The sequence below is a fragment of the Delphinapterus leucas genome, chromosome 17, assembly GCF_059928025.1.
Source record: "Delphinapterus leucas isolate spDelLeu-1000000601 "Yukka" chromosome 17, BTC_Dleu_Yukka2, whole genome shotgun sequence".
NCBI lineage: Eukaryota > Metazoa > Chordata > Mammalia > Artiodactyla > Monodontidae > Delphinapterus > Delphinapterus leucas.
Genome location: NC_143145.1, coordinates 19,191,738 through 19,212,976, shown reverse-complemented (window position 1 = coordinate 19,212,976; position 21,239 = coordinate 19,191,738). Strand labels below are relative to the sequence as shown.

Sequence of the window (21,239 nt, the reverse complement as noted above, 5' to 3'; positions counted from 1 at the left end):
TCTCTGAATGATTCCTCGCTTTGTGCTTCATTATTACTTAAAGCCACAACTGGGTCAATCAAAAATCACCCCACCTATCATTCAGACCCTTCTGTCATATTGCATGATTACTAACACTTTTCACTTGGCATTTGTTATTCTCAACTTTGATTGGTTAATTACACATTTATGTCTATATTTCATCCCAGTGTCTTATTTCTCTTTATATCCTCCCTGGTTCTTACATTGATACTTATACAGAATATAGCCTTAATATAGTCTCTGTTGAGTCTAATAAAAGCGCTTTTTTTTTGCGGTACGGGGGCCTCTCACTATTGTGGCCTCTCCCGTTGCAGAGCACAGACTCCGGACGCGCAGGCTCAGCGGCCATGGCTCACGGGCCCAGCCGCTCTGCGGCATGTGAGATCTTCCCGGACTGGGGCACGAACCCACGTCCCCTGCATCAGCAGGCAGACTCTCAACCACTGCGCCACCAGGGAAGCCCTAATAAAAGCTTTGAAACAACTTGATCAGAAGAACCTGTTCCTCCAGACTTCAAGATATTTTTAAAATAGATAGGTGAGAGAGGATATTCAGGAGTTCTTCTGGTTCCTCTTTTCCTCAGCCCTTCTGATTTCCCATAGATATGTACCTCATCTATCTCATCCAGGCCACCACAGTTGAATATTAAAGATGTCCTTTTTTCTATGTGAGCTACATCCAACTAAGAAGAGGGCCCAATACAAGAAATGTGTACATTTAATGCATGAACTATACCAGAAGCAAACACTCTAATTTATGTGAAATAAAGACCAAATAAAACCAGAAGAAAACTGAATGTGTGATTTATTATATTTAAGATTGGTCTATAAGGCTTAAATATGTCTGTCATAATTAACAGTAAGTGAATGCAACTTTACAAAATCAGTATGTCAATACAGTACAGGACTAAATGTGGCAACTGTGCATTGAAAAATTGATATTTCCTCAATGCAAATATCAAATGTGCAGCACCATTTAGAAGCTTCCACTAAAAATGCAAAAGCTGCAGTAATTATTACAAGCTCTACTCAGAACACAAGACTACCTATATCAAGCGTTAGGGGAAAACAGTGGAGTCATTCAGGCGTAATATGTCAGATTTGGTACAGGATTAAAATACTAACTTTTTTTAATGTCCTGGTTTCAAATTAATAAATACAAAAATAATATAAAAATATACACCAGTTGATAAGACTGCACCTCAGAGGATCAGAAGGTTAAATCTCGCTCTCATATGTATGCAGGTATGTCTTTAGTGTCAGAATTTCTGGATAGCTGCGGCTGGTCTTGCGGAAGAAATCCAGACTGGTAAGATGTTCAATGTCCCGCACCCGAGCCGTGTGCATCTTTATAAGCTCTTCTACCCATTTTGACTCATCCTCTGAGCTCTGCAACGGAAAGGGAGTACAGAGTCAGAATTTTCCAAAGGAGTTTCTCTACACGGTCCATTTGCTCCACGTCCACAAATGACCTCTACATACTCCTGCACCCAAAGCCAAGGCGTGTTATTCCTTCCTGGCCTCCCCGCCTCTCTCCCACAGTGCTGCTGGCAATGGGCCACAAATACTGGCCCTTGGCTGTGAACATTTTCAACAGCAATTAGCTGTACCAAATAAACCAGATGTGTGGTACGAAACGGCATTTGATGCAATATGTTCTCCTAACATAAATCAAAATTGGGAAAACCAAAGGCCCTGGAGAATTCAGTGATGTGTTTCTTTCCCCTGCTGTCAAATTGCAATGAGAAGTACAGAGCATGAGGAATTAGGAATGCTCCTCTGCCTCCCAAGGAAAGGAAAGAGCTTGTGCCCAATGCACAAAATGATGTGTGTGCATTTCTAGTCCTTCAGAAGAATGTGCTAGATCAAGGACATCATCTGTTAGACGGCAGTGAATTGATATTTGAATGAGTTCGACTCTACGCAGCTCAGTTGATACACCTGGCACTTTGGGGCCCAAGAGGCCTGAGTTGGAATCACAACTCTTCCACTTCCTGGCTGTGAGACCTTGCTGAAGCTGCTTGACCTCTCTAGGCCTCAGTTTCTTCATTCGTTCATAAGAATAATAATGCTTACTTCAGCTCCCTGGGAAGGAGGAAGGAGAGGAAGGAAGAAGGGGGAAAAAAATGAGTAAAGTAAGGAAACAACATCATGGATTTTCCCATGATGGGAAGGAAGGAAATCACTTTCTGTCTTAACTACTTCCCAAAAATTGCCTCACTGGCACAAATTCGAGATGAAAGACATTTAAATGTCCCACACTAAACAATTTATTTCACATCTAAGTAGAAACAAAAAGGCAGTGCAGATAAAGCAGTCCTTTACGTTTAAAAAATACCTTCTTTCAGTTTTGAGGGAACTTGAGAGAAGGAACGAGATCCGAGAGCCTTGAGAATATGGAGAAACGTCTACCTTCGTCAGTAGACATGGGGCAGGAGGGTCTTTGCCAATAATTTTATTCCCAAATGCCTCCGGAATTGCAATGGCTTCCAAAAGTCTTTCTACAAGTCGAAGGGTAGCTGTGAGTCCCAGGGCTGAGAATGTTCAGGCATGCCCTTGCCCAAGTCTTTGACTGCAAGTGGTCTCAATGAACGACCCACCAAAGCCCAAGAACCTGCACTGGGTTTTCTCAGAAAGCTCCAACCCACACGGACCTGGACAGGGCGCTCCAGCAGCTTGTGCCAGTGCTAAATATGTACAGGAGGGTGTTGGTTCAGAAAACTGATGCCTGGCCATCCCAGGCAAAATGAAGAAACAGGAAGAAATTGCTCTGCAGGCTGGGGGAAATAAGGATTTTAACCCTCCACGCCCCACCCTCCTAACCCAAGCTAACCAAGATCTCTGCGAGTCATAGGAAAGAACAGGCCTAAATATAACTCTACCCACAACGGTACTGACCAATCCTCAGTGTGACCATATAATTAACGAAGTAGGAGGTCTCCAAATGGGTCGGGACCCCCTCAGAGTAAGCAGAGTAAGCATGAAGTGATATTTTCGGGAGAATTTTCATATTCGACTCATTTATTTGATTTTTCAATGGTCAGTAAGTCTAATGTTTCCTTTGTAAATGTAAGTCATTTGAATGTGTGGACAAGAGGTGAAAAGGTTTTTCCTAATTTAAATAAAGCCTAGCCGGGATTATACGAATTTGGGGGAAAATCTGTCTTTGGCTATTTCTTTCCTTGGGAAGTGATTTGCCAATTTCATTTGAGGGGCATTCTCCTCTGGTTCTCACAGGCTAAAATCCAGCCTCCAGTTAGTCAAAATACTGGGCTATGTTACACATGAAGAAAATGCCTTCTGCCTCTTGCTAGCAATCCACAGAAGTATTTGCGGCAGGAGACTCTAGTACAAAATGCAAAACTAATAAAAGTCGAATAAAAGTTCATGTGCTCCAAGAGAGGAAAAGAAAAACTTTAAAAATAAATTTAAAAAATAAATAACTTTACACATTAATGCAAACGAAAGCACAGTCCAGGAACTTGCTTAGTGTTTTTCTTGCTATGGACATTTATCCTTCACCTGCCTTTTCTCCCTAACTTCCTCCCAAGTGAGTTTGTGAATTCAAGTCCCAGAAGTCTTAAGGTGGACTTTAAGGCAAGGACAGGTGTCTACGTAGGCAGGGGGTTCTTCAATAAGAGGCATGCTGGCCTTGAACTCTGTAAGAAATACCCCTAAGCTCTGTGCAAAGAGGAAGATGTATGAGGACATCAGTGGATTTCATTTGTCAGATGTAACATCGGGGTGAATAAAGAACTGCCTCTGAGCTGAGTTCAGAACAACGTTTTTCAAACTCCTGCATCACCAAATTCCCCTAATGACAGGAATACATCCCCCAGGAATTGAGGTGTCCCTTAAATGGCCTACTTTAAGTCTGAAATGTCTTTGTAGTCTCTGCCTTATCTTAAACATGTATGGCAATTTTGAATTTAACTCCATAAAATATGTGTTTCCTTTTTTGCAAAAATTTTACCTCCCCACAACAAGATTTTAGTAAAACTGAAGTTCAAAAAAGTACATCATGCTATCCAGAGGCATTACATCCCTCTCGGGTATGCCATTACCTAGTCTCGTGGGCTGCGAACAATCAAAATTGAGAAAGTCGAGCCAATAAATTGAGGACAGCTCCTCTCTCACTTGAAGTTCCCTTGCTTCTCCACCTCCCATCCAATTATTTCTAAGATCTTATTTATCCTTCCAGTACAGTATTGCTGCCTTCCACCTTCCTTTAGAAATTTCCACGACCACACCCAGTTCAAATTCTGTTCCCTCAATCCTGGGAATCTTGCCAAAGACCTTTGAGGACCATGCTTGATCCCCTCCAATTCAAATTTATGTCCCCAAAACAGAGTCTACAATGTTGCTCTTATGCCTAAACATTTTCCGTGGTTATCTAATGTCTGTGCAATGAGAAAAAAGTCTTAAGGCCCCAAGCTTCCACTATAGAAATCTGATAAATTTGAAAAAGGATGGGCTTTTGGAATCAGAGGCCTTGAATCTAAAGTTCTACTTTTCTACTGACGAACCAGTAACCATGTTACATACTTTTTCTTTATGAGCTACAGGTTTCTCAAGAGTTAATAAAAGGGGAGGGGGAGGAACTCATATATATCTGCCTAACAGGGTAATGAGATGTTCAGAAGTAATGAATGAGAGGACCTGCACAGTACTTGGATAGTAACATGGACTCAATCAATGATAACTACTACTACTATGGCCACTATGACTACTACCACGACTACTTTTACTTTAAATCTGATTCCATGCAAACTTTAAAACCTTACCTCCCACTGTGATCCTCATTTCCAATATTCTAGCCAACTTAATTAGCTTTTTCAGCCATATTTCAATTTTTTGTCTGCACCTGTTATTTTGTTTTGGATGGTCATAGCTTCAATCTTCACCTGTAATTGAAGCCATAGCCCCAAAGCTGCCTTGTCCACGAAGCTGAAAATTTCTGTTGAAGTTATTCTTAAGGGTCTTTGCCTTTTAGTGAAGCAATTTCTGTGCTTGTTTCATTTACTTTCCCCCTTGAAGGCTGCCTGGAGTGTGACTGTTAAACACGCCATCATTCTTCCCAGGGTACTTTGAGTACTGCTTTTTGACTAAAAATCTTCCTCTGTAGATTTTATCTCCTATTCTATTACATAAACAAAAGCATAGAGACTATTACTTCTAAAATCAACCTTGGAGCACAGGATTTCCATCACATTAAAGAAACCTGGAGTAATCACGTGATTTGTCCCTGAGTGCAGCATTACTACAGAGCCAGGAGCACAGAGCACGGATCCTGTCTGCCTTCCTGAGGCTTTTTTGCCATGCCGTCCTCCTTTCACGTTGGAATAAGTGAATCAAGAGTCATCTGTGCTATTTAAGAATGGGGTGACCTGTTACATCTGCCCTCATAACTAGTAGCAAATGAAACTCTGATTTGTAAAGTATATATTCCTGTGTGTATGTCTTTTTTAAAAAGTTTTTATGAATGAAATTTTCAAACATCCACAAAAGTAGAGCGAATGATGTAATGAGCTCCTGAGAACTCTTCCCTCATTTCAGTAATTACCAAAATTGTGTTACTTTTCACTTTTTACAAAATATCTATGTCTTTTGCAAATTGGAAAACATGTGGGCACTTCTATCATTTGCCAAAATCAAACACAGAAATAGAACAACATTAAATGCACACACATCCCACACACCCCTATGCTGAAAAATAAAAAGCCATTAGAGCACAAAGTTCCCAAGTGTTATGCAAAGTTTCCTTTGGGTCCTTTCTAAAGACCCAATTTGTATACCCATTTGTGTAGTGCAAATGTTTTATGATAAGTATGTCCTAGTTCAAGGCTGGGAATATAAATTAAGACACCAAGATGAATTCTGTCAGCAAATCCTAAAGGACACTGTTCTTGAACTCACATTGCAGCTTTCATCATTGTCTGGTCTGTGAGGAAGGATGAATGAGGAGACAGAGAGGGGGCCGTCACACTTGTCGGCGGGCTGGGTGAAATCCAGGCAGCTGGTGATGATGCTGTAGTAGTGAGTTGGAACAGGAATAGAACTGCCTTCCACATACCTGAAACAGGAAGGCAAAATCAAACTATAGCCGAGGTAGTAGCTTTCTTTTTTAAACGGTGGCCAGTGAATATTGCCCAAGTCACTAAAATTAAATTTCGCTCAGTGGAGTCATTTTTCACTTACAGGTGTTAACCCACTTCTATATCTTTGAATATCATGTTTTCAATGCCTGGAATCTCCTCTTTCTCTCAACCTGGTAGACTGAAAAAGATACTCCAGACAAAGAAAACAGCTTGAACCAATTCTCAGAGGTGGGACATAACGCATAGGTCAATGGAGTAGAAATGTAAGTCTGGAAGAGTCAATAAAAGCCAAAGTAAGGGGGGCTCTGAGTGCCAAAGTTGTAGAGTTTGGGCAATATTTTTCAGGCAGTAATGCTCCACTGAAGGTTTCTGTGCTAGGAAGTGCCATTATGAGATCCATGTTTCAGGAAAATAACTTTCATAGACTTGTATAAAATGGACCAGAGGCAGAAAACACAGGAGCTAGGAGAGTGATAGCCCTTCCAGCCACAGTGAGATCCTGAACTTGATACGGTTGGTTCAGAGAATTCATTTACTAAAGAAAATTCTAAGAACTGAGTGCTACTGATGAGTTACAAAAGTATAAAAAGTTATTTTGAGTAGAGCATAGTATAGAAATTCATAATTCCTTACCTGGTTTTCTATTATCTTAATTTTAATCATTTCAAAATATTGAAATTATAATTGAACTAACAGTATAATTTGGGCTGAAAACTATGACAATAGTCAGCAATAAAATAAATGTACAAGTAGGATAAGACTTCTCTTATGGATGACTGGAAAGGGGGTAGGATAACACCTATTTTATTAGTTATATATATGGAAAAAATTAGCATTTTATGTCTGTCTGTCAATCACAATGAAACCCTCTCATATTTTGTGTTGCTCTCTAATTGTTTCATGCATGTATAAAATTAAATGAAGAGGGCTTCCCTGGTGGTGCAGTGGTTAAGAATCTGCCTGCCAATGCAGGGGACACGGGTTGGAGTCCTGGTCTGGGAAGATCCCACGTGCCGCAGAGCAACTAAGCCCATGTGCCACAACTACTGAGCCTGCGCTCTAGAGCCCGCAAGCCACAACTACTGAGCCCGTGTGCCACAACTACTGAAGCCCGCGTGCCTAGAGCCCGTGCTCCGCACCGGAACGAAGAGTAGCTCCCGCTTGCCACAACTAGAGAAAGCCTGCATGCAGCAACGAAGATCCAACGCAGCCAAAAATAAAATTAAAAAAATTTTTTAAAAGAGTTCTTCAAATATTAGGTATATCAGCTCCTTTAAAAAAAAATTAAATGATAACCTATTATGAATTTGTTGTATTTATATCTTCCTACTTTCTCCACCAGACTGTAAGTTCCTTATGAACAGAGTATGCCTCATCCTTTTATATCCCTAATAGCACCATAGAGAGGGATAGAAATGAGATTTGACCAAAGTTTATATGTAATTTCCTATTGAAATGTACTGACTCAGAAAACCTAAGGAATTCTAAAAGTCCCCCCCAAATAGTGAAAACAAGTGAAAATTATCATCTTCCCACTAAAGAGTTGTTGAAGAATAAAGTTAAAAAAATTTCTAATCTTTTGATACATTTTCTTTCATGAAAATGAAAAGTGCATTTATTTACCACAAATCCTAATTCCTTTCCAACCACCAATGCCTCGTTTAATCACAGGTCCAAAAGAACTGAAGAAATCACAAGGAGATTCGAAGAGCAACAGGTTTAAGAGGTATCAGCTCTTCTCTAGTACGTGAATATTTGAAAAATATTCTTGAGTGAGATCTTGGAATTTAAAAGCACACGTTGTGTGGGAATGAAAAGCTTACTGTTTGATTTTGTCTTGTGTGTCATGTAAGCCATCGTAGTCATAGTCAAAAATTGGTCCACTTATCACATTAACTCCATTTCTTTCTGAAGCGTATTTCTTCACCAGAACCCTTTGGAAATAATTCCAGACTCCTGTACAAAAACAAAATCAGTTCTCCATAAACAAAACTCCTTGCTTTGGCCAAATTCTCTCTTGGATGCATTAAACAAGCCAAATGTCACAAGCCAAGAGACAGTAGATCTGTTGTGATTCTTAAGAGCAATCCATCCTAAAGCATTAGCTGTGGGTGCGCCATTTATGAACCGGCCAAGAGAAAGATACGGAGACAATGGTAGAGGAGTTTAACGTAGCCCAACCAGTCAGGGAAGGATTTACAGGTGAAATGGTTACTAGGCTGAGATCTGAAGGACAAGTGGGTGTTTCTGAGGCAAAGAGGTGGAGACAACATTCCAGGCAGAGAGAATAGTATGTGCAACAGGGGAAGTATGGTGTTTGTGGGAAATTGAGAAAAGGCTTTAATCTACTTTCTCTTCTTCCACATGTCGTAGATGGGCTAATTCTCAAGTTTATGTCTCTAGCCCTAACCTTTCCAGGCAACTCCAGACATGTTATCCAACCAGCCCTCTCATGGTGCATTTGAAAACCTAATAATCATATCTAACAAAAAATTATCCAAACAGAATTCTTGATTTTCCTTCCACTCCTGATCCAACTCTTGGCTTCTCCATCATAGCCAGTGGCACTCGCACTCACCCCGATGTTCAGGTCAAAATCTTAGGATTCATCCCTGACTTCTCTCCTTACTTCATATGCATGTGAACAAGTCCTGTTAGTGCTACCTCTAAAATACATCCCAGTCTTCCAAATCTGACCACTCCTCACAATTTTCACTGCATCCACCCTGGTCTAAGTCACTATCCTCTTTGCAATGAACTACCACAAAAGACTACTTGGCACCTTGGGAGAAACTCTTCCTTCCCCGTAGCCCATTCTCTTTGGAGTAGCCAAATGGATCCTTTTACACTATAAATGTGATTGTATCACATCTCCACAACACCCACCTCTAACACTCCAGATGATTTCTCACTGTAATTAAAATAAAATCCCAACTTTCCACCATGGCCCTTGCCTCCCTCCATGACTTTTCCTCCTATTCCTTTCCCCCTCAGGTACATGCCTTTCTTCCTGTCCCCCAACTCACTAAACTTGTTTCAGAGTAAGATTTTGCATATGCTTTTCCCTTCATCTGGAAAACACGTCCCCTGACTAGGCATGCCTAGTTTCTCCTCCACTATTCATTTCTCACTTTCATGGTCATCCTCTAGAGAGGATTTCCTTGGCCTCGCTAGCTCCAATTTACACGATAGTCAATCACAGGGGAAGGAGAGGGGCAGAATGGAAAAGGGAAAAGACAAAAGAAGGGAATAACAGAAGAGGACAGGAAAGGCAAACCAAAGAAGTTGGCTCTAACATGTTAGATTTAACTTACCATGCTCTATTCTACATCGGGGTTTTGAGGATCAGGCTGTTATCATTTTTTACCTCCCCTTATTAGAAAATGCTTGGGCATTTTTCCCATAGTGCTTCAACTGCTGATCCTCTATTCTAAATGAGAAAGACAGAGCAGCCCACCAGAGCCAAAATACCATGGATAATTATTTGCAATAAAGAAATGAGGACAGTGGGGAAGAAGTTCAAAAGTTAACTTAAGCGTAAAAATTGGAGAGCCATAGAGGGAAAGAAATAACAATGAGAACAGTCAAAAGGCCAAACCCGCAGAAATGTGGCATGCGAGAAAACCATTCCCCTAGTGAAGAAGGACAGCGGGCCCTCTGTGAAAGGCCTTTGGCCACACCAGCCTCAGGGTGGTACCGTGTGCTTCCTTTATTGCTGCTTGGTCAAAAAGGCATCAGTAAAGGATAAAGAAATCCAGGAAACCCTGATTTGTGGAAATTCAATGAAGCTGCATTCCATGTAATATTAGGACAAATGGATCTACGGGGGTTTGTGAAACCTTTCTCAGCTGGGGCTGAGAACAAACGAGGAAACCTCCTTTTAAAAGCATACTTTAATTTTTCACTCATAGGCAAGAGATTCTACCTTTGAATAAGCCTTTATTTACTAAATTAGGACATCAAGTAAACATTTTTTTTTTTCTCTAAACCGTGTTGGCCATTTCACCAATGTCAAGTTGAGGAGGCTCGGCTCTGTAGATGACATTCCACCATCTCGTGTCCTATTTTGAGACTTTATTTCAGCCCTGAGAGTCATGTAACACAGCCCAATACTCCTTTAGAAAGTGGAGTTATGTAGAAGTGTTTCCTTTTCCTACCTTTCCTATAAGCATATATGTCTGCTCACTGTAAATAAACTAAAGGGAGGTCAAAGCTACTCTATAATGCTTTCTCTGTCTTTGAATACATGGATGGTTGGATGGATGGAGGGATGCATGGATGGATGGAATATGGACGGATAGGCAAATGAATGAGTTCTTTGTTAGCAGAAATAGAAAATGGATTGTTTTTGTCATTGGACAGTTAAGTTACAAATCCATATAAGCCATAGAAGTCATGCAATCAAATCTCATAATTTTATAAATGACAGGCTAAATGGCATTTCTATGATCACATAGCCAGTGTTCACACTCCAGAGATCAGAACTCAGTTTTGGGGCTGGGGCTCACTGTGCCTATACCATTCATTTCATCACTATCATCCACAAATATCTATGTCATATACAAAGAAATTATGAGTGTGTATAATTTGCACAGCCCTAAAACCTACTGAACTTAATTCTCTGATGATTCAGAAGACCCTTTAAGCTCTTGCTGGGTTTCGGGGTCAAAATTCAGAATACATCACCATCCCACTAAAGGAAAAAGGTGTTAGTGGCTTTTACTGTAACATTCTATAAATAAATACAGATGCTGTTAAATGTCAGGTAGCCTCCAAAATACAGAGAAGACTCTTTTAAACCACTGAGCATTGAAATAGACAGAACACCGGATTAGAAGGAAAGCACAAACTTGGTTTAGCTCAGCTTCTGCCATTCATGGGTCACTTCTTGTGACTTCAATTTCTTAATTATAAACAAGGGATAAAAAAACCCTGCCAAGCTCCCTCACTCACAGATTCATATTTTGGCTTAGCACTAGAGAATTTACATTAAAGTTCTTCAAAAATTATAAAGGCTAAACACATGAAAGGTATTATTATTATTAAAATGAATAGAGAGGTAGGAAAGGTAAGTGGTAAATTTAGAAACATTTCTTTCCACAAATAATAGTCCACTAGGTAAATATTAGACTTACGTTTGAAAGCAGGATACATTGGAACCATATTGGTTACAAGGAATGCATCATATTTAGTTTCTGGCAAAGAGCTCAGATCTAAACATTGGGAAAACAAATAGTGCCCATTACATAATAAAATCGACATCAATAAAAAAAGGAATCTTCTAAAATGGTCCAAACAGCATGAAATGCATGGATCTACCCTTTTATTCCTACTTATCCCATTCTTTATATACCATTTCCTACTTCCCTTCCCACTCAATCTCTTTTCTTCACTCAATAGTTCTCCTTAAAAACATTTTTATGATTCTTTTTCTTCCTACTTAGTCTTGGGTCTACTAAGTATTTTATAAAAGAATTCTTTGATTTTACTGGCATAATTTGGACTTTTAAAAAAATGTCAAGGTAATGAGAGAATTAAAGGGCTTCATGTATTCTTAAGAGATCACCTCTATAGTATTATGTAAAAGATTTATGTCAATAATTTCCTATTTCACTTTCAGATGCTCATTTAGTGATGTCAGGTGACACACAGAATATTCCCTTGCATTTTAGAATTCCCCGGGCATAGGATTTGTGAAAGCTGGTCTCTTTTCTGGCTGCTTTTGGAAGGCTCCCAGAGAAGTTCATCTCCTCAATCTCTTGAGCGCCCCTCTGGTTTTTAGGTTTTTTAGAAAACCTAAAAACCACTGAAATCCTAAATACCAAGTTGCACACGCCAGACTCCACAAAATAACATCCCTCTAGAATGGTCAGATCCTGCTATCTGTAACTTACAAGGAGGAAAGAGGAATCCATAGGACATCTGTTTATCATTTTTGTAGGCCAAACAGCTCTGACTGAAACTCGGAGAAACACGGACATCAGGCCGGACGCAATTGGTCAGGTGTTCAGGGATGCCAGAGACCTCAGCCTGTATGGTAGTCACAGGTAGTCAGCAATGCCATGGCAGAGACAACACCAAACCAACAGGGAAATGCTGAAGCCGGATTGTTTGGTTCCAGACAGCCAGAATCAAAGCCCCATTAGCTTTTACTATAGCTCATATTCTGATATTGGCCCTTTTTTTTTTTTTTTTTAAGGACCTCAGTTTTAAATGTACTAAGCTAGTAACTTTTTAACTCTTATGTTTTTAGTAGCAGGACTCTCTTATCAGTCTTAGGTGAAGCAATAATACGCAAGGCAGAAATCTCACTGTTGATATAACAAATGAGATTCCACATAAGACAGCTTAAAAAATAATATTCTGCGAAATAATATAGACATACCTCCTGTTTAAAAAAAAAGACTATATATGTATTGTATGTGCCTGAGTACAAATTAATAAGAAGCTGTGTTTGGGGCAGTAGAAGTAGTCATTTGTATTCAGAGTTTAAAAACATAGTTCAACTGCCCAATGAATTTTTCTAATTCCTGATATAAACTTTCTTACCTCATCTTTACCAAAACTGAAACCCCAACATAAAACCTTCATTAAAAAAGAACAGGATAAAAAAAAAAAAGAAGAACAGGGTGTTGATAGTGGGGCAGGCTATACATGTGTGGAGCCGTGGGTATATGGGAAATTTCTGTCCCTCCCATTCAGTTTTGCTCTGAACCTAAAACTGCTCTAAAAAATAAAGTCTATTAAAACAAATGGCCAGATACTGGTGGCTTCTGTAACTAGTGGACCATGTCGAGCAGAGTAAAAAAAACTAAAAGAATTAGTATGCTATGCTATTCCACCTATTACCATGAAGTTTTTAGAACACTGCAGAAAGTCTAATTCAAAATATTTTACAACAGATCCAATATAGGATTTCTTTCATCAGGAAAACTTAAAATCTTGTATAAGACAATTCTGTTCAGCAAACAATCATTATATTAAGGCAAGGAGCGTAATGACATGAAGAACATGAAACCCAGTTTTCTCAATGACCTGTTTGGAAACAGTGTACGATGTCCAGAGTGGCATTAGGAATATTTCACTATAACTGCTTTCAAAGTCAGTGTGATACAAGATATCATATCTAGTCCGATAAAGCACCGCAGGCCGTCCATAGAGGAGGTGTCTCTCTAGGAAAGAAAAAAATAAACTGTCTTAAACACATATTAAACTGTACATCAAATGTTAAAGAAATATTGGAAGAGAGTCAAATTGTCCACAATTTGCTTGCTTACTTATTAATAATGTAGCTCCTTCTTCTTAATTTAATCAGGTTAGTTTTCCTAACACTTCTGTGGTTTATTTGATCACCTAAGCGTGGGTCAAGGCTTACAGTTATCAAAACTGTAAAGTAAATATCATATTTATTTTAATGGTTTTTTTCAGTTATAAAGAATTTTAATCTGTATGGGTAAGACAATTATTTATTAAATTTTGAAATGATTCAGCTGAATGGGAAGTCAAGACAATTAGATTTTTATAGAATTAATTCATTTGACCCTGGAAAGGCTCATCAAATTAACCAAAGATTTAATTAAAAGGAAGGTACTCTTTGATCATTATTTGTAAACTGCAACTCAAATATGCATTATTTCAGCATAAAAAGTGAGTACTAATGAGCATTTAAAGTAAGTAGCTTTGTGACATGGAGGAAAACTCTTTAGGTAAGAACTTAAAGGAACATGTATAGATAAAATAAGTGGCATTCAAGGGGGTCCTTTAAATAAAAAAGGGAGGTCATCGGTTACCAAAGAACTCAGTTAAGACCTCAGAATGTAGATTCAGACCCCTAAGAGGAAGCTCTCCTCTTAGGAAAAAATAAAGGTTTGAAACTTTATTCTTCTAAGAAGAAGACATGGGAGATTAATGTGCAAACCTTCATTCTACGCCCACAATAAATGCCTCAAGCTTGATCTGCCCATTTTAGACAGGCTAAAGTCAGAACTGCCATAGATTCATAGAAATTGGGGTCCTGCAGACCAAAATATTAAGAGACTGAGGCTTTGGCAATTCACGATCCCCTAAGTGATGATCCAAAAGAATTGTTTTACTATGATTTCTATTAGAAAAAAGTCAGTTCTGGCACTTACTAAATTATGTATACATGTTGCTTTAATTAAAGTATTACCATTCTACACAAGTAACAGAGAAAACCCTTTGTAGATTACTTTGCAAGACCCTCCCAAGTAGAACTGCTGATTTGAGGCAAAACAGCCCACAGTTCACAGCACAAGCCTGTTCTGGGTAGCTGGGCTTTGTCAGCATTGCAGTAAATGTAGAAGTCTTGGTAAAGCTACCAAATTTGGGGACCCACCCCTAAGAATTAGAACATAATATGCTAATATTGTATAAATGAAATATAATGAAAAGCCAGCAAATCATAACAGTAGTACTTGGGGGCAGTTTACCAGGTCAGACTTTCCTTCAAAACTCAAACCAAACCTTTTCTAGGTTCAAAATTTCCATTAACGTTTTCCTTGATTTCATTTTTGCTGCCTCTGAATTTCCTGGTTTCAGCTGGAAGCAGAAGTATCAAGATTCTTTGAGAAGCTATTCTCTTTTTATCATTCAAGTTTTAATGCTTACCCAACACATTCCTCCAAGCTCAGATGCAAACCTGGCATATTATCCAATCTATCCCATTAAGAGGACAACAAAACAGCAGCCATATTCCTCTATGCAACACCCCTCTTTAGAGCAGCCATCAATCAACACTCTTAGACAATCTATAGACTCCACCAACTCTGGTTCCTCCTTATTTCTCACCATTCCTCAACATAGCACTCCGTTCCATGAAGGCTGATTGATTTGTAATACTGCTCATAATCATTGTCAACAATTCTATGCTATTATATATATGACTCCTTTTCTCTCTACTGGGAATAACTTCTCCACCAGTCCTGTCACTTATCTCCCTCCAAATTTTTCATTAATGTACTCCCCCCTCATCAAACATATACTGAGTACCTTCTTTGTGTCAGGCCTTGGGCTATGGAAAAGAGATACTTGGTAAAGACAATTAAGATAGAGCTTTTGGGCTTCCCAGGTGGCGCATTGGTTGAGAGACCATCTGCCGATGCAGGGGACACGGGTCCATGCCCCGGTCTGGGAAGATCCCACATGCCGCAGAGTGGCTGGGACCATGAGGCATGGCCACTGAGCCTGCGCGTCCGGAGCCTGTGCTCCACAATGGGAGAGGCCACGACAGTGAGAGGCCCGCATACCGCAAAAAAAAAAGATAGAGCTTTTACCCTCAAGAAGCTCACAGTTCAATGAGAGAGACAAACATGGCATAAATAACTAAAATGCAATATGCTGCTCACTATATCAGAGATATCTACATAGTGGAACAGGAAAACAGAGCATGAGGCATGCCGCAGATGGGGATGAGGTGGCATCAGTACGGACCTTACAGAACTTATGAAGCTAAGCCAGAGTGACCCCACATCCCATTTATGCCTGTTGCCCTGGCATAATTGTCCTTCTCACCTTCAAAAGGGGATGACAAATAATATGGTCACATAGCTCAGCTCCCATGAAAGAGACATGGGGGGAGAGGGAGGAAAGGACAAGAGGGGAAGAGACATCTTAAGAGTCACTTTCTCCTGAAAGATTTCTCCAGTTAAGCTTCTCCATCTCTACTCATGCTTCTGCTCTGCATGTAGAAACTCAATTTTCTTTTGAAATGTGGGTGTCATAGCTCCCAAGATATGCACAACTGCAGTTTTTGGCACACAGTTGGACCCCAAATATATCATTATCTGACTGACTTTTTCTCAATTGTTAACTGAGCATGTATGACATGAAGAAAAAAAAATGTAGTGGCTTTGGCAGTCTCCTAATATCCAACCAAGTTCCCCAACTGACCCAAAGAATCTACTTGGGTCTTCCTGTTGCATAATAGCTTCATCTAAGAAAGAGGTGAAATCATCTTTGCGGTAAGAAACACTTTAAGGTCCAGAAACAAAATTTAGATTTCCCTTTTTCAGTTTATCAGGGTATCAAACAATCACAGGTTCTTGGTCACAGCCCGCTATTCCCTATGACATCTTAGACAAGTCACCCATTGCATTTCTGTTTAGCAAAAAGTCCCTTGTTGAGCCACAAGAGTGTACTTGAAGCTCACTCTTTGGACACATAAGTGCTTCATCTAGAGACCAGCCACCCTGGAGATGAGCCTGCAAGCTTCTGCTTTTGAAATATGTTCCTCGTGATTTCTTGATACGGATCTAGTATAGCTTGTGTCTTCCCAGGCTGGGTTCCTACTCTGTGAAATTCCAGACAGAGCCTCCATTCCACACCCCAGTTCCCTGTTTACAATAGTGGCTGGCATTTTTGGTACATGCCACGGTTCTCCTCCAGATACCACGTGGGCAAAATACTGTGAGGCAAATCTTTTTAAGTGGTGTGGACTTCCCCAGCGCTCATTCTTTTTGTCTTCCAAAAGTTGGTCATCCAGACTTGAGTGTGTGTTTCTTTTCCCTCTTCAGCTTCCTGATTCATATTCCCACAGATTAGCTGGCTCACTTGAGAGCCACATGAAAATCTCTCCTCTTTTTTGTTTTTGTTTTAAACATCTACTCCCAGAATAATATGCTCTTACATTTTACCACAAAGTCTCTACCCAAGGTCTTTCCTTTTCCTACGTCCTTTCTCCTCCTTTGCCTTAGAAGTGTCTACTAGCATTTACTGCCATGTCAACCTCCTCTGGGATTAGATTTGATGCCTCTGGTAGGGTCCTGTTCTTTCTTACCTCAACCCTTAAAACACTACGCTGGGGCTTCCCTGGTGGTGCAGTGGTTGAGAGTCCGCCTGCCGATGCAGGGGGCACGGGTTCGTGTCCCGGTCCGGGAAGATCCCACATGCCGTGGAGCGGCTGGGCCCGTGAGCCATGGCCGCTGAGCCTGTGCTCCACAACGGGAGAGGCCACAACAGTGAGAGGCCCGTGTACCGCAAAAAAAAAAAAAAAAAAAAAAAGTATACCACAATAATCCCAGGGGGAGGTGATTATTCACCTTCTTTATCCTCAAGAGGTCCTTCAGAACAAAACTGAAGGTTATGCATTTCTGAACAAAATCTAAAATGGGTTTTCTTCTACCCAAAAGAAAAAGAGGTTGGTTTTGTTTTAAAGGCTACCCTTAAACCAGACTTGAAAACAGTATATCTACAAGCTCTCATTTGGAGGCTATAAACAAAAGGTAAAGAGGATCTTAGAAGTCAGGCTGTAAAGTTTGATGTTATTTTGTGTAATGAGGATTTTTCCAAGGAGTTTCTGCATTCTAGGACCACAGCTACTAAGTAAGTGACTTTGAGAGAATCCAAGGGAAGCCCTAAGGAACAATCAAAGATAATACCAGAAGGCTGGGTGACTTGGGCAGACCTGTGAGTGTTATCACTATTGGACAAGAAATGTTTACTGAACTGATGAATCCCTGCAACAAGCACACTAACATGCGTACTTAATTTTTAAAATAAAGACTAAGATTTTTAGAAACCATAACTTTCAGGTGGCAATGGTGTCAAGAAACAGCACTCTCGGGGCTTCCCTGGTGGCGCAGTGGTTGAGAGTCCGCCTGCCGATGCAGGGACGTGGGTTCGTGCCCCGGTCCGGGAAGATCCCACATGCCGCGGAGCGGCTGGACCCGTGAGCCATGGCCGCTGAGCCTGCGCGTCCGGAGCCTGTGCTCCGCAACGGGAGAGGCCACAACAGTGAGAGGCCTGCGTACCGCAGAAAAAAAAAACAAAACACTACGCTGTAATTCATCAACTGGCTAAATCTCACAATAAAATAATAACTTAATGAGGACACGGATTTTATCTATTTTGTTTACCATTGTATCTCTACCTCCAACAATGCCAAATATCTATGTGGATAAATAAATGATTGTTTTATTTTATTTTATTTTATTTTGCGGTACGCGGGCCTCTCACTGTTGTGGCCTCTCCCGTTGCGGAGCACAGGCTCCGGACGCGCAGGCTCAGCGGCCATGGCTCATGGGCCCAGCCGCTCCGCGGCATGTGGGATCTTCCCGGACCGGGGCACGAACTCGTGTCCCCTGCACCGGCAGGCAGACTCTCAACCACTGCGCCACCAGGGAAGCCCTGATTGTTTTATTTTTTTAAAAAATACTGTTCTTTATGACTTTCAAGAACTGGCTTTCTATGTATAACCTGCCTAATATTCCCTCTCTAGCTATTCAGGACTGCTTTAAAGTTAACAAGAATTACTAGTGTTGAAGTCATTTTTCTAACCAAACTAATTTCTCATGGCGTGTGATAAGGAGCCAAACACATAGGTGTTAAGATGATGTTTAATTCCCTGTCTCACAAAGATGATAGTGAATGCCAACCTGACTAAGAAAATACAAAACATGGTTTAGCAATGCTAGTAGAGAAAAGACTAAAGTGAAAATAAATAGTGCAATTATTCTTACAGTAAAAATTATACCTGGCTCAAATGCCAGAATTGCTTGCTGTGAGAAATTTAAATATTTCCATTTCATTCATTCATTTATCCACTGATTCATGGATTACAAAATAAAAATTCAATAAGTTTGCCAAGACATTACATACATGTGATCCAGAAAAGCAGCCATGCAATTAAGATCCGGAATTCACTACAAATGTAGAAATAGTAAAGCTTTAGCAAGCGGTTTAGATCCCAGTTTTTGAAGCTCATATCTGCTCTTCCTCTTCATCTTAGTACAGGACTTGATTCTGTAAGTTTAGTATTCATAATAAAATATAGCCTAAGATTAATTTAATATACCACTGTTTTGTTACCTCAAATTTACCCTGGGTTGTTTCACTGTTGGAATGCATAGCTTTTACATGTGTGTTTGGTACAGATGTATGAGTGGTTTTATGTCATATGACATTAAAACAGTTACATATGAATGTTACAAATGGAATGGGCAGGGCCTGTGGTTTATTCTGAAAAAATCAGCTACCTACAGGGGTATTTTTTTTAAAAACTAGGCAGGAAAATAATACAACTTTACATTTGTATAGAACTTTAGGTCTACAAAATGGTTTAAAAGCCTCAATATATATTAGAGATAGCCAGAAAGGGGAAGTGATTGCTCTGAGCATAACACATACAGCACCTCGAATTCACGAGGTTCTACTCCAGCAGAGCAGACGTTGACTATTTCCAGTGGGGGACTAGACTTATGACCCAGGACTCACCATAAAGGCCTGAAAGAACTCAGACCAAGAAAATGTCACTTTGCAGCTGAAGAAATGACTGAGACAAGACCCTTAAGGAGACAGACACCAAGAGACAGAGAGAGGGAGAAAGAGACAGGAGAGAGAACACCGAGGCTTACACGTATCCTAGAATCTAAATGAGCAAATGCTTTGCACATAATAAGGCAATGATATATAATTATTTGAATTTCATGTAATAGTTTTAAAGTCTATCTTGTATCACTCCAGCTATTGGCAATTGCAAATAGCCATTATTATGCACACATACAAAACAATACTGTATAAACTTAAACAACCTTACCAAAAGTCTATTGAATATTAAACTGTTAATTATAATAAAAATAAATAAAGTCTCTCTTGTATCATTAGAGACTATCCCATTAGGCCATGAGCAGACCAAGAAGGTGTGCTACCATGATCCTCCCCTAACATTTTATGTTACCATTGTGAAGTTACATGCTGGAAACTATTGGTGACACAGCTGACAGAACCAGACGTCTCAAAGAAATCAGCTCCCAGCCCAGGGTAGGCGCTCAACAAAAACACGTGAGGGTCCATTTCCATGAAAGTATATAAACTTTAAGCCTCGGTGACATAAAATCATCTAGAGATAAGACACATATTCAACTCTGAGCAGAGCAATGGTGCGGTGAGGTCAATAACTATGGCTCTTTCCAGCCCTGAGAGTCAGTGATTCACCTAGAAGATGCCTCTTATTTTCAAGCTCAGAAGTTTGAGGCCACTGTCTACGCTAACTTGTGGGACTGGTTTTGTCCTATGAGCACACTGCCACGAAAAAACTAAATGAAAGTTTTTTTTCCCAGATGGAAATGTTTTAGGACCATGAATAGTCAGAGCTTGAATCAGCAAAAACATTAGAGTCCATTCAAAGTTATCATAATTAACTATTTCATTAGTGACTTTTAGAAGAGAAACATCTCAGTAATATTTCTCTGCCTTGGTGAGTGAATATTTAAAAAACTCAAGTCATGAGACTCCACACTCCTCGATCCTGGCAGCATTGTAGTTTTTCCAATTCTAATGACACCGCAGTCCACTAGAGGTTTGATGTCAAACACTTCAAATCACTTCTAGATTTGTGAACGATTTGTGTACCTTCCATCAACTAAGTCCTATCTCAAAAGCCGTGTTCATCCAATTACATGCCAAAGAGTCTGTGTGTTCTATCATCAAAGAGAGAAGCGGGAGGGTGGTGATGTAGGAAGAGAAGAAGAAAAAACATGAAGATCTTTATAAAGAGGGGAAATAAGTCAAGTAAATAAAATATTCCACTGGTTTCCTCAACCTTTACTTAATCAGATTGGAAATGGCACGTACGATAAATAGAACCATATGTAAGCTAATAACTCATGTAATGCTCTCAAGAGAATTTGACTACGTGCATCTTTACTGCATGACTTGGGCTGCTGTGCTTGATTTCTGTCTTCTTTTTAATACACTTTTGGTCATTCCCTTGCTGTTACAAGATGCTATCCCACCTGCTGTAGTAACCTGTGTAGGAGCCTTTCCGTCTTCTTCTAATCTCTTCTAATTTTCCTGGGATTTCAAAACCAGAAGGAAGAGCTTATGTGGTAGATTGCATTATTGTTCCTAATTATTTACTGCTCTTTTGTAAAGGATTATGTACTTCTACCTATTGCCAAGTGACTTGTAGGACAGTGTCCTTGTGGAAAGAATATACTTCCCTACTCCACTGGTTTCATGTGCCCTACTTTCACCAATGAACTGGGAATGGAAGTGACAGATGCCTCATCAAAGCAGAAGTGTTGAGACCCATTGCCTGATTCTGCCATTCCTCTTTTCCCTCTGCCACGAGAAGGGCATGTCCCAGCTAGGGGCTGCTCCTTCA

The 21,239-nt window shown here is 40.0% G+C and overlaps 1 protein-coding gene across 1 annotated transcript in view; it reads right to left on the bottom strand.

Annotated features, from left to right (window-relative positions):
- Positions 1-826: 826 nt before the first annotated feature.
- Positions 827-21,239, bottom strand: part of ENPP2 (ectonucleotide pyrophosphatase/phosphodiesterase 2) — a 109,697-nt gene continuing 89,284 nt past the window's right edge. The window contains 7 exon segments of the mRNA XM_089898791.1: positions 827-1,409; positions 5,937-6,093; positions 7,942-8,074; positions 11,254-11,331; positions 12,013-12,148; positions 13,154-13,290; positions 14,603-14,677. Coding sequence (XP_089754917.1) covers positions 1,239-1,409; positions 5,937-6,093; positions 7,942-8,074; positions 11,254-11,331; positions 12,013-12,148; positions 13,154-13,290; positions 14,603-14,677 — 887 coding nt within the window. The 3' untranslated portion in view covers positions 827-1,238.